The sequence below is a fragment of the Pyxicephalus adspersus genome, chromosome 4 (genome assembly GCF_032062135.1).
Source record: "Pyxicephalus adspersus chromosome 4, UCB_Pads_2.0, whole genome shotgun sequence".
In the NCBI taxonomy this organism is placed as follows: Eukaryota; Metazoa; Chordata; class Amphibia; order Anura; family Pyxicephalidae; genus Pyxicephalus; species Pyxicephalus adspersus.
Genome location: NC_092861.1, coordinates 146,766,279 through 146,779,581, shown reverse-complemented (window position 1 = coordinate 146,779,581; position 13,303 = coordinate 146,766,279). Strand labels below are relative to the sequence as shown.

At 39.4% G+C, this 13,303-nt stretch overlaps 1 protein-coding gene across 1 annotated transcript in view; it reads left to right on the top strand.

Moving 5' to 3' along the window:
- The window catches only part of WDR26 (WD repeat domain 26), a 49,101-nt gene that overhangs the window by 19,366 nt on the left and 16,432 nt on the right, over positions 1-13,303 (top strand). The window contains exons 4-8 of the mRNA XM_072409912.1: positions 5,761-5,835; positions 9,560-9,696; positions 11,185-11,282; positions 12,547-12,703; positions 13,211-13,301. Coding sequence (XP_072266013.1) covers positions 5,761-5,835; positions 9,560-9,696; positions 11,185-11,282; positions 12,547-12,703; positions 13,211-13,301 — 558 coding nt within the window. The remainder of the gene's footprint in view (positions 1-5,760; positions 5,836-9,559; positions 9,697-11,184; positions 11,283-12,546; positions 12,704-13,210; positions 13,302-13,303) is intronic.

Below are 13,303 nucleotides of genomic sequence, written 5' to 3'. Positions count from 1 at the left end.
AGAGGCACTGCAGCTCAACTGATTGGCTCATTGTTCTGCTTCTCCCTCCTACTCTCCAAGCTCTTCTGTACAGAAGCTTGCAAGTGGCTGATATGGAAAATTAAATCCAGTTACTTGCACTGCTGACATTTAAAGTATTTGATGTAATGTATTTATTTCTGAGCTGCATTAATTTGTATTTTATAACCATTGAGCTTTAATGGAGTACAGAGAGCAGGGAGAGGCTTAGAAGTTTGCTCTGCAGGAGGATTTGGTAGAAACTGGCGCTTGTTTTCTAACCTGCCAGCCAATGGCCTCTGCTGGCACTCACAAAGGTTAAATGGTCATCATTACTGGCCAGATAAGGTGATACAACTCATTCCCTAATGTTAACCATACCTTAAAAATTTGTTAGAGGAGCATAGGTTTTAAATAAACATAGATTTAAAAAAAAATGGTGTTCTATATTATTTGATTGTGTTAATCAAACTTTGATAGGGAATTCCCTTCTTTGATCAATTATACAGCTGCAGTGAGCACTCCTGACAACCACCAATGGGAGCCCTCCGTCTGTTTACATTAACAACTATATGCTGCTCGTGTAAACATTAGGGAGCGCTCCTATTGGCTGGTAGTTGTTAAGCAGCATTTCCAGTTGCACACATTTGTTCTTCAAGTTAAATGTTCATGGTGGTTAGCGATGGATATCTAGGGAATAACGATGATTCTTGTCCAATAATCGCCTGATATTGGAAGGAAACCTGGCGTGTGTACAACGGGACGACTGTCCTGGCGGATCCATGGATTAGAAACTATTGCAATGAAAGTAAACGGGAGAGAACACAGCGAGGTGCCACTCTGTCGTTCTCCCCTCTACATAGAGCAGAACAACACTGTACAGCACTCGTTCATGCATCGTGCGGTTTTGTTGTTGGAAAAGATCTTTCACGATTATTGCAGCCTTAAACTGGTCACCAACCCATGGGCCAGTGTATGGCCAGCTTTAGAAACAGACTTATGACTCATGGTTACACTTTTCTATTGACTTTTCAGCACAGATTTGTTTTTCCCTCACTGAGGTTTGTTTTGAATCCAGGAATCAGCTGACTGCTGCCCTCCAGCCTGGCTTCCAGCTGTTTTGTTTTGTTGACATTCGATCGACTTCCTGTGCGGTGGGGGTAGAAGACCCGCACAGGAAGTGAGGTAACGCCACAGACATTTGTCAATTGCGGCCTTTTAAAAGCATGGTGTCGTCGTAACCATAACAAACAAGAAGGCCCTTTTGACATCTCATTTGGTCCGTGCGGAACACTCATCTGTATTTTTAGCGTTCTAGTCTCTGTGGTTTGGCTCGGGTAATTGTTTAATTTCCTCCAGCTTTTTTTTTTTTCCTGTCCGTACTCCAAGTCATTTTTTACAGACGGAGGCCCATAATCTTTATGCCTTCAATGCAGACACTGTGTAATGTGAGACGGTCAAACGCTTCTTAGGTCAGGATATAATTACCTCTGTTCCCAAGACTTCTGAAATGGAATGTTTCTCTTTGACCATCTTTTTGGTTTGGATAAAAAATTAAAACCTTCGGCTTTGTTTGGTAGTTCCAGCAAAGCTGCTTAAACTTGGTGAATTTAAAATAAATACTAATTGTGTTTATTAATCCTCTTTTATTGCCGTGCTTTAAAGCAGGTGAATCATTAAAGGAACTTTTTACATTGCATGATCAGGCAGGTCCCTATTGCAGAACAAGCGATATGATATTCCTTCTGCAATAATCCCTTTACCTGCTTGATTGCTCCGGGCTTCTGCGCTCAGAGTTGCGCATGCACAGTGTCTGCTTTGGTTGCCAGGATATCCGGCTTTCTCTGCGTATGCCAGGAAAAAATGAAACCCCACATGCCTGCAAGGGAGTTGCGTCGTCCTGGCATATCAAGTTCAGGTGACTGAAGATCACAAGCAGAAAGCATAGGAAAAAAAGATGGCGCTGCCCTGTGAGGGAACAAAGACTGGTTTAGTACAAATACTAAAAATTAAAAGGTTGCTATTGTGCCGGTTACCAACCACTGTGACAGCATTGATGGTAATAAAAAGTTTTAAAATTCAAGATTAAACATAAAACATAGTTCAGGCTTTCATTACCTCGCTTAGGTACAGTAAATATACCTGCGCCAAAACTTTGCATCCTGGGATGGCTTTTTTTTTATAATTTTATTTTTATATATGACGTACGAGAAACCAATAACAAATATAAAGTAGCCTTTGGTACATATATCAATTAAATGGCAATGTACAAACCTCAAAATATGTGAACATCACCTTTTTATGGCTGGGATGGCTTTTTAAAGCAGAATTACAAAATCACAATTATCAAAATGATAAATTTTAAAATTTTACTGTAAAATGTTCATGAAAAACAATGTACTGCTTTTACACATAATAATCCACTGTATTGCATTCAATACAGTTATTTTGTATTGAATGCAATACAAACAGATTTGAATTTCCCGCCCCGAGCGGAACCCCCCGTGACTCATCGAATGCAGAAGACGCCAGCCGGAGGAAACCAAAAGATGCGAAGGACGATGGAGGACGCCTGCGGATCAGGTAAGCGCTTTATTTACTATTGTTTTCCATAGGTTTACCTACCCTGAGTGTGACTCGGGGTACTGCTTCATCATCTTTTTTTCCACCCCGAGTCACACTTGGGGTTACCGCTGGGGAGGTTAAGAAAATGTTATCAGGCAGGTATTTTATTGCAGAAGGGAGACAGGCATTGTCACTTCTGCAATAAAAAAAAATAAAAATTACCTACTTGATCACATTTTTTTAAAAAAATGCATGCCGCCATCTTCACTTGATCTTTTTACAGGTCTGAATCTTTACCGTTTTGTTTGGCCGGATCAAAATGACAAAATTCTACTATGCACCAGGGCAGATCATTTATTTCCAACAGCCGGGGGGGATGCTTGGTATTGAGCTCCATGTGTGCAGTGTGCAGGCAGGTAAGTTGACTTTATAGCAGACGGAACATTGCCTGTCTTTTTTTACAGTAAAAAAAACAAACATTTTTTTCACATATTTAGGTCTACTTTAAAAACTGCAAGGATGCGCTGATTGCATTAGGACTTTCTTAAAAGATTTTGCATGCCCAAGTGGCAGCAATAAGGCAAAGTAGTGGTACTCTCATTGTCTAGAAGACAAAGCTGAAGTGACTGTTTGATTCTGTTCACACAGATGTGCTTATGATGTGTTAATAAATCTCTCCAAACACTTTGCTAAGCTAATGCTATTAAAGCTGGGAGTTGCTTATGGGGGAGCTTTAGGTAAACCATTGTAAGCTTACATGAGACCTTCATTTCATTTACAGCCTATTTGTTTAGGTGGTGGGGGGCTGGCAAGGAAGCAGACTTATTTAAAAAAAAACAAAAAAAAAAACGTCTATTCTGCTAACTCCCAATGCAGTTTGTTTGTCGCCCCTCCCTGTAAATTACAGACAGCTTTCATCCAGTCTGCTGCCCCCTACAAGAATCAAGAATATTATGTTTTTCATCTAATATTACATTGCAAGTTAAAGAACTCCAGTCTTGCCTTCACTCTGCACAGTTTCGACTTTACCTCAATTGAAATTGTTTTAGTTTCACTGCATACTGTAAGCTTCCCACAGTGTTCATTGGAAGCTGCAAGAAGTCATAATTCTTTTTCTTTCATTTTCCTGTAGAATGTTTAGCATCTAGCTTATTCATCCCCAGCCTGACTGTCCCTGGGCCACCTCTTTTATTCACTTGTTTCAGTGTTCTCCCCAGCCCCTTTTAGCTGGGTGCACCACCTGGCACTTTTCGGTGACCACCCGGCTGTTGGTGATTATTAAAGATTTGGGTCACAGTACAGGGGCTGCCACCCTCCTATAATTTCTTACCACAGCTTAAACTAAATTCTGGGTTAATCACTGGGTTTGTTCAATTATGGAGGATCAACATCACATGTGTGCATTACCTAGGACAAATGCAGCCTGCCTAAGAACCTGCACTGCTCCAGACTAACATACAGTGCTTGCATAGGGGTTATTGAGTGGAGTGCAGGTGTTGCTTTCAGGAAGCTGTGTATAGCTGAGGAGATCCCCCCACTACATATCTCCCCTCCTGTTGTGTGATACTTCCCCCACCTCCTAGATTGTAAGCTCTTTGGGGCAGGGTCCTCTCCTCCTCCTTTTCCTGTGTCACTGTCTGTCATTTGAAACCCCCATTTAATGTACAGCGCTGCATAATATGTTGGGGTTAAATCCTGTTTAATAATAATATTGGTCCTATATCGCTAAAGTTTGTACAGGGAGAAGTAGGGGCTGCACCAGGTGCCAGTCCAGGTCTCTTATTTTTTTTTTTCAATATAGGTGGGTTATAATTTCAGAGTTTAAAGGCATTTTGATGACCCATTAACAAGTTTGTTTAGGGTCAACTTTTATAACACCATAAAGGACTAATTGCAATCTCGGTTGCTCAAGTAATATTTACATTTCTAAGTTACAAAGTTCACAGATATGGTGGAAGACAAGTGTATATATTCCACAACAATATGCACTTTCTGATCCTCAGTAATAGAATAAAGTGTTTTAAGGAAGGATGGCCTACTGAGTCTTCAATCTTACGTGTAACCCTAATTCGGATTTTTTTTGTTTTCTTGTCAAAGCAGAAGTAGCAGAGCTGTAATAGCTAATAGTCACTCCTAAAACAAATGTATAACAAAGGTCCTGCCAGGCAAAACCCTTCAAGGTGTCTGTTATCAGCCCTGACCTCGGCTAGTCGGCTTCCATGGGGCCCTTACTCACTGATATTGTGCTGACATTTCTACTTTGGATTGGAGCGAATGCCAGTAAATAAAAGCACACCTAGTTATTGCTGTGAGAGTCTGCTTGTTTGTGGTTAAAAGAGAAACGATTGAAGCCTATTGAAATATATATGGATGGGCTGATCATGTTCAACTAAAGTCAGCTGCACTTACTCTCCAGTAACCTGATGTATTCTCTCTCCCTCATTGGCACTGATCTCATTGCCCGGTCGCCTTCTGGTTTCAGCATGTTTGGCTGTTTTGATCCAGCCTGGTATAGCATAACTTCCAATCATGCACAGGGGAGTAAATTCATCCTGGCACCCAAGGCGTGCCAAGCTGGTACACTGAGCTGGGCACGCACAGCATGAAGCACATATTGCAGCCTTTTTGCTAGTAGTTATTCTCATTCACTACAATCCTTCTTTAATATTTTTCTCCACAATCTAAAAAGAGCTTCAGTAGCCACAGAGGCATTCGGTGTTAAGAAGGAATATCAGAGAGCCCTTTCTACACGCCATATAACCAAGTGTCATAGCTTGCTAAATACTGCTGCTTGCTTTGTTGATGCAAAAATCTGTGTAATTACAGACTGTTGTATTCCTTTAATGTAACGGGGAAGTGAATTCCCCTGACTGGCTGTGCAAATCTCAAGAATTAATTCATATAAATATTGAGTATAGCTGAGATATGTATTGCTTTATATTTAAATGCTTTGGGATAAACATTTTACATCTTTGGACAAAAAGGTTTTTTTTTTACCCTATTACCCTTAAATCCATCAGAGGTCTTGCACTGATAATATGTGACCTGGCTTTTGTAGCATGCAATATGTTGTCTGGAACAGCATATCTTTTTTTTTTTACAAAATGCAATCTTATTAATCTATTACAATTTGGGACGTCTCACTTCAATGAAAAGTATTGGATATGGAATGATATATTTTTTTTTCCTCCTTTACAGACGTGTCGTCCAGCTGCTGGGGGTTCGGGGAGTGAACATTCCTCCTCATCCTGCCCCACTACGGACGTCATTCGGGTAAAACCTTTTGCGTTCCATCTTGTTCTCTAATATCTTTTAAACATAGATCCGTATGGGAGACAATAAAAGTTACTTTGTTTGCAGAGTTCATTAAGAAAGTTGTGAACTACAATTATGTTTATTTCAAAATATAATCACTAGCTACTAGTAACGGCTATAAATTAGTCTCTTCTGCAGATATTGTGCAGCAATTATAGTCAGCGCGGTGGCTCAGTGGTTAGAAATCTGGTCTTAGCAGCACTAGGTCCCTGGTTTGAATCTCAGCCAGGATCTGCATGGAGTTTGCAGGTTTTCCCCGTGTTTGCGTGGGTTTCCTCCAGGTACTTCGGTTTCCTCCCACATTCCAAAAACATGCAGTTAGGTTAATTGCCTTCCCCCCCAAAAATTGATATTAGAGTATACTAAATACAATATGACTATGGTAGGGACATTAGATTGTGAGCCCCATGAGAGACCGCAATTCCGTATGACCATGGACTTTGTACAGCGCTACGCAATGGGTCGGTGCTATTTAAATAGTGTGTGTGGTAATAAAAATTATTTATAGTCTTGCTTTTACCCTTTTTCTGGCGATGTGTCCTACACATTCTGGCTTTTACCTAACTCTTTTTCGTGGGTATGGCTATCTATTTGGGGAAAAATAAAGGAAAGAGGTCCTGGCTGTTGTAACAAGTTGCCTTTCATTTGTTTTGTTTGCGTGGCTTAAAAATTACCCTTATAATATGTTGCCAAAGATTCTTAGATGCCTGAAAATATTTTTGTTTCATAGCTGTAGGAATGATGCAAGGTCTTTTTTTTTTTTTTTTGTTTTTTTTGTTTTTTTTTTTGTTTTCTCTTGCTGAGATCTGTCGGTATACAAGCTACAAAACCAGAAACGTTCATGGAGGCCATGTGATGGGTCAGAGTTTGTAACAAGATGTTTAAATTGGCGATGTTTAACGTGAACTGTGAACATTCAGACTTATTACCTAACTTCATTATCAGAAGACTTGGTTAATTGTCTGAACTTGTATGTCAATAAGGCCGAGCAACCCTGGTAAATCACACACAAGAGAATAGCAATGCAGAACTCCAAGAAATATTGAATGACCTTGTTTATGAGTTTTACCAATCTCTAGGTGAACGCCTGCATAACCTTAGCAGTCCTTTGGCATTATTAACAGATAAAGATTTTAATTCTACCTTGTTATTTATTTATCCACACTACACATATGGGGAACATGAACACTTCTTGCAGAATACAGCTTCCCATGCCATCTTTCTCACCCCTGATTGGACAGTATTTCCCATGTCCTTATGCTCGTCCGTGATAAGCTAACATAATGTTTTATTGTAATTCTAAATTTGGGGAAAAAAGCAGACCTGCAGAAGGGTGTATATTGTGCTATTGGGTGATCGAATTACAAAAGTTTTCTGCTTTAAAGAAGAACATGCTTGCAAGTAAAAAGTTTATATTTACGTACGAGAAGGTTTGTCATTTTCATTCAGCTGGTCTTGTGATCCATAAAACCCTGACAGGCAGCATTAAATGTTCCCTGACCTCCTCTTCAATTTAGAGATACCAGGACCAACCTGGTTATAGTGAAGGACTCGCATCACACTGGTGTTATGATGGTTAGCTTCTCCTGATGTTAATTTGTGTCCTGTGCAATTCAGCAAAAGCTGTGTGGGATGAGTCAAGCCAATTGGCAATCCATAAAGATCACTGGAATGGGAAGTCATGCAATTTGGGAATCTAAGCTTGTGTGTTCCTAGCTTATGTGTTCTTTAAAGTACTGAAGTTGCAGTTGTCCTTTAAAAAGACCCTGTTACTAAGGATTTTCAGGTTTTAAATTGATACTTTAGGAAGTCAGTTCCCTGGTACGGCTCCCACTTGCCATGCACTCCATACTCCTTAGCAGTGTTTAATCTGTGCTGGCTTAGCTTCACCATCCATTTCTTCCTCTCTACATAACTTTTGTAGTTGCTGGGGAGTAGTGAAGAAGAACACGGTACTATAAAGTATCACTTCAGGGTTATCCAAGTCAGCTGGGACTGCTTATATCCTATCTAAGATCGTGGTGCACATCAGCAGTCTCAAGGATTTTGATGTGCATGCAAAAGGAAGGCTTTTATTCATAAATTATTTGCTTTAAAAAAAATGTGTAAGACTACCTACACACAAGGTCCTTTCTGACAACAAAAGACTGCATGATACATGAACGAGTGCTGTACATACAGTGCCATTAGGTTCTATGCAGAGGGGAGGGGAAAAAACGACTGAGCGGCACCCCACTGTGCTCTCTCCTTCACTTTCATTATGACCATTCGTCATCCGTGGATCCGTCAGAACAGCCGTCCGAACGATGAGCTCTATACACACCAGATTCTCGTCTGATACCAGTCCTGAGACGATTATCGTATGAGAATCATCTGACATGAATACGTAGCCTAAGGTTTCCTATTGTAATGGGAAAGTTCTGTTTGAAATGAATGGTCTGGTGATGGGGTGGCTCACAAAGAAAATAGTAGTAAGGAGGCACAATAACAGAGAATGCTACCCTTAAAGTGGAGCTAAAGTTCACGTTAACACATGCTCGATCAGGCCGGTCATTATTGCAGTAAAGACAGGCAATGTCTGCTTCTTTAATTATCTGTCTTACCTGCCTGATCACTCTTGGGTAAACCTGGCAATCCTAGCGAGTTCCAGGAATAAATCAGATGGGCAAAGATAATCTCTGGGAGAGGAGAGGAGGAAGACTGTGGAACCCTGTAATGGAAAGCGGACTTTGTTCCTTTTGTTCAGTTTGGATTGCTTATTTGTGCTTTTTTTACACTTGCCTACATTTCTAAATGGCAATAAGAAGCAAAACCTTCAAATCTCTATTCTGGCCTGTGGCTTTTACCAGTATTGAAGTGATGAGTGCTATCTGTAGGGTGGAGAATGTTTATCCCCCACTTTATAAATAAGGCTGTCATTGTACAAAGATAATTAACTTTTTTTAAAAAATGTCCTTGTTTTTGTTGATCAGCATGGGCACAATTTTTTTTTTTTTTTTTTTTGATCAGCATGGGCACAATTTTTTTTTTTTTTTTTTATTAAATGAGCTCCAAAGTGAACACATAGTTTGCTTATATAAAGAAGTTAGGAATTTACATTATTGTGTAATCAGTGGGAAATCTAATATTTTACAAAGTAGATGTTGATACTGGATGATGCTTGAACGAAAAGACATTAGGGGGAGCAGTAGTAAAAACCTGCAAGTGTTTCACTTGCATATTAGATTACATATACATAGACACTACTTATTCAGGGTAAAATGATATTGTAAAGACCCACACCTCTGACCACCACCTAGTTGGTCTATCCCTCTGCACCTAAAATGCATGTCATTTAGCAGTACATAAGCCTAGCTTTGGTTTCTAGGCTTGAGCTCTACATTATGGTAGGTATTTACATGATGAATCCCCCTCTTAATTCCAGAAGCACAAGGTTTGCAGTGGTAGCTACAGAAGTAGCATTGGAGGCGAGCATAATATAGTTAAAGGTTGACTTTATTTTTATTGTCCAGGATGGGCAAACTGACATGAACTCTGTAGCATAAGCACTTCTGAGGCTAGGCACGTTATCCTGCTTTGCATTCTCTCTGAAATGTAGCTTGCACGCTTCCTATAGATGAACCTAACTTATTCATTTTGCATTGCTGTTTGTATTATTGAACCTTGTCCCTCTTTCCACTAGCGGATGAAGTTCTTGTTGCTGCAGCAGAAGTACCTGGAATACTTGGAAGATGGCAAAGTCCTGGAAGCACTACAGGTCTTACGCTGTGAGCTGACACCACTGAAATACAATACAGAGAGGATTCATGTCCTCAGTGGGTAAGAGGTCATTTCCGGTCTTGTTTGTTCATTTGCCAGCTCTGCACTCTGTGTATAGACAAGGTCTGAGCAACACAACGCAGCATTCAACATGTAACAGAAGGTGATCTAAAATGTGAATCTAGCAGGTGATATTCCATGGGACTATGTGTACATTTTATTTACACCAATTAGGGTTTGTGCTATTATAGTAATTTTTACACCACAGTACCTAGCTGCGTAAGTGTATTATATCCCTACAATTAAAATTGTTCAAAAGGATAGCTATAGTTTTAATCATACTAGGTTGTAATAGTAATCCGGTATGCTGCAGAATAGTGTGCATTAAATCGTTGTAAACAATCCAATGAAAATTGAAAATGAAGCCTTGAAATGCTTTCAGTGAGAGGTCTACCTGCTGTGTTCATTAGTCATTGCTGTATTTGTTTACATTGCTCTTTTTGATCTTGAAATAATGTATTGCTCCCATGTTTGAAATGCAGAAGAGACTTCCATACACACACCGTCCTTGCTGCCTCCTACATAAGGCCTGATTGTTCCGAAGATTATCCTGGCTAGCGATCACATTAAAACTCATCACATAGCCCATCCATAGAAAGAGTGGGAGTCTTTTCCTCAGTCTCTTGAAGTTTACTTTTCAGATCAATTGTCAAAGCTTCCTGCACCTGGTTGAAAATATTATCTGAACTCACAGGACCAAATTATAGGACTTTGTTTAATCTTTTTTTTTATTTTTTTTTTATTCCTACTACATAAAGTACGAACATGTTTGTTATTAACCACAGCAAGTTAATTTACATTTTGATTAGCTGGTTCCGCTTTTGTCCTTTCCTTTAGTGTGTATGCAGTCTTGAGCATTTAAAAGAAGGGAATGAGGGGAATTCTGGACCTAATGCTTTAAAAAAAGAACAAAAACCTAATAATAAAACTGCCAGGTTCCTTATTCTAAGCACTGTTTTTTTATTTTACTATTTTTTTATTTTTGTTATTTTACAACAGCATTCTCTAAACTTGTTCTGTAGTTCTTCTATTAGTTTTGTGGATATCTACACGGCACCTCTGTTTTGCTGAAACACGGATTCACCTCATATGTTGTTACCTGCAAACCAGGCACTGTAGGGGCTGCATTTCACGTCAACAGAAACTCCTTAGCAAACCTTTTTAGTGACTTCAGATCCCTCTGTCTTTTTATGGTAGTTTGTAGCTGTCTTAAGGATTTAGTGCTATATCTGACTACATGGCATATTATGCATGGGCGTGCTGCGATCAGTGGCGTAAGTTAAGTTAGTAGCTTTTGCATTCCAAACACGCAATGTTAATTTCACAATGTTGGCACTGCAAATTACTAAACATGCCACTTGAATCTTTCCATAGCAGTTTTTTTTTTTTTTTTTTTTTGAATGACAAAACCAAACGAATGACAAAGGTGGACACTTCTGCTGTAGAGTTTTGAGAAATCACAATCTTACACGTATTTTGTTTTATCAGGTATTTAATGTGTAGTCATGCAGAAGACCTGCGTGCAAAAGCAGAATGGGAAGGTAAAGGGACGGTATCACGCTCTAAACTTCTCGATAAACTCCAGAGTAAGTACTGTGTTTAGGCATTGGTTAAACTTGCCATTTATTGCTTTCCTGCTGAACTAAGGGGTTAACAATAATATTTAATCGCAAGGGCCATGCTTTTTTTTTTAATTGACTCTTGGTGTGCTTTGTGTATTTCTCCCAGATCTGTGCAGCTATCCACCATTTTACTGTGATACTTTGCCTATGTGCAGAGGAGCTTATTGTCTAAAGACTAGTCATTGCTGCTCTTCTGTGAGCAGGGTTACTGGTCCTGTATCCAACTTCTCCTGTAGTTTCCTGCAGGCAGCCTGCAGTGGACTGACCCACCTCAGCTTCACTGTTTGCACAGGCATCTCTCCGCTATTTTGTAATTTAATATCGGGGTTCAGAAACTCATTTGGTGCACACAGTGTATTTATACCATTTTGTGGCTATCGAAAAATTTATTTAACTTCAAGTTTTTGTTCCTGTAGTTCAGCTTTAAAAAGTCCAGCTTCTGCCACAACTTTTAATTATATTTTGGCTAGAGTGGGAAAAGGTTAGAGCTTTGCACTTATTTTTGTTTTCAATCATCCTCTTGGGTAAGATTTCTAACAAAACACACTTTGAAACGGTGAGAGAGATCCGGTTTTTCTGACCATTTTTTATTGCCGCCTATGGTTTCCTGTCCTGAAATAATCATATGACTGGGTACATGTACAGACCTCACAGGGACAGGGTCACACTGTCTCCCTCGGTCCCACTTAGGTGAGGTACAGGAACAAAGTTTACTGCTTTACCCTCTGCCAGTGAAGAGATGACCTGCTTTGACTTGGTAAACTTTCACATAGTCCTCTTTGCCAAATAGAGATTTCGAAATATCTGGCATGGGTCAGTTTAAAATGTTTTAAAGAGGGTGAAAAAAATAAATAAAATGAATGATCTGTTTAGGTAAATTAGGTGTTATGTGAAATAAAAAAAATGTCCCAGATTGTATCCCTCTAAGGGCCCTTCAAATACAGAAAATGACCCATTGATCAGCCAGAATTGCACACCTTTTTAAGCCTGTGGTGGGTTGACACAGGTAGCTAGCTGTAATCTATTAATGAATAGCAAAATGTCAATTTCCTGCACACAGCCTAATATTATCTTGTCTAGGTCTTTAGAAGCCAGCAACATGTACAGAGCTGACACAGACACCTATTAGAAATTGTCAGGAAAGATATTTATACCATCTGTGTATATATATATATATATATATATATATATATATATATATATATAATGCCTTTCTTTCTTTCCCTAGCATACTTGCCACCCTCGGTCATGCTGCCTCCCCGACGCCTGCAAACTTTGCTTCGTCAAGCGGTTGAGCTGCAGCGGGACCGGTGCCTCTATCATAACACAAAACTTGACAATAACCTGGATTCTGTGTCCCTGCTCATCGATCACGTCTGCAGCAGGTAGGCAATTGTTGGGTCTCCCTCACTCCAAAAAACTATTGCAGATAACAAGTAGCCCTTTCAATATAAATAAAGAAACATGGTTTGCTGCTGTTGCCATTGAAAACCCACTCTGAGAAATGGCGTTCAGCCATCTCTGAAGCATGCATAGTCAGGAATTGATTTATAAATTTGCTGCCGATCAACAGCACACAGATTTACCAACATATGGGGGGAGGTTAAGTATTTTATGAAAAAGGACAATTATTTATGACACACAAAATGTTGTTCGGTTACTTTCCATCTACTTTGAATTGGAAATCTATCTGATTTGCCTGCTTACATCCATAAGTAGGTGTTAGCAAAGTACACTTATTCTTGGCTGAGCTGGCAGTATCAGGCGGAGGATGAACAAATGTTGAGACTATATTTTTTTTTTTTCTTTTTTTAGTGTATGTGTAATGTATGTATATATATATATATATATATATATTTTTAACTCTTCACTTCTGTGTTTCTTCTCTTAAGAAAACAGTTCCCATGTTTCACACAACAAGTCCTTACAGAACACTGTAACGAAGTGTGGTTCTGCAAGTTCTCCAACGATGGCACTAAACTAGC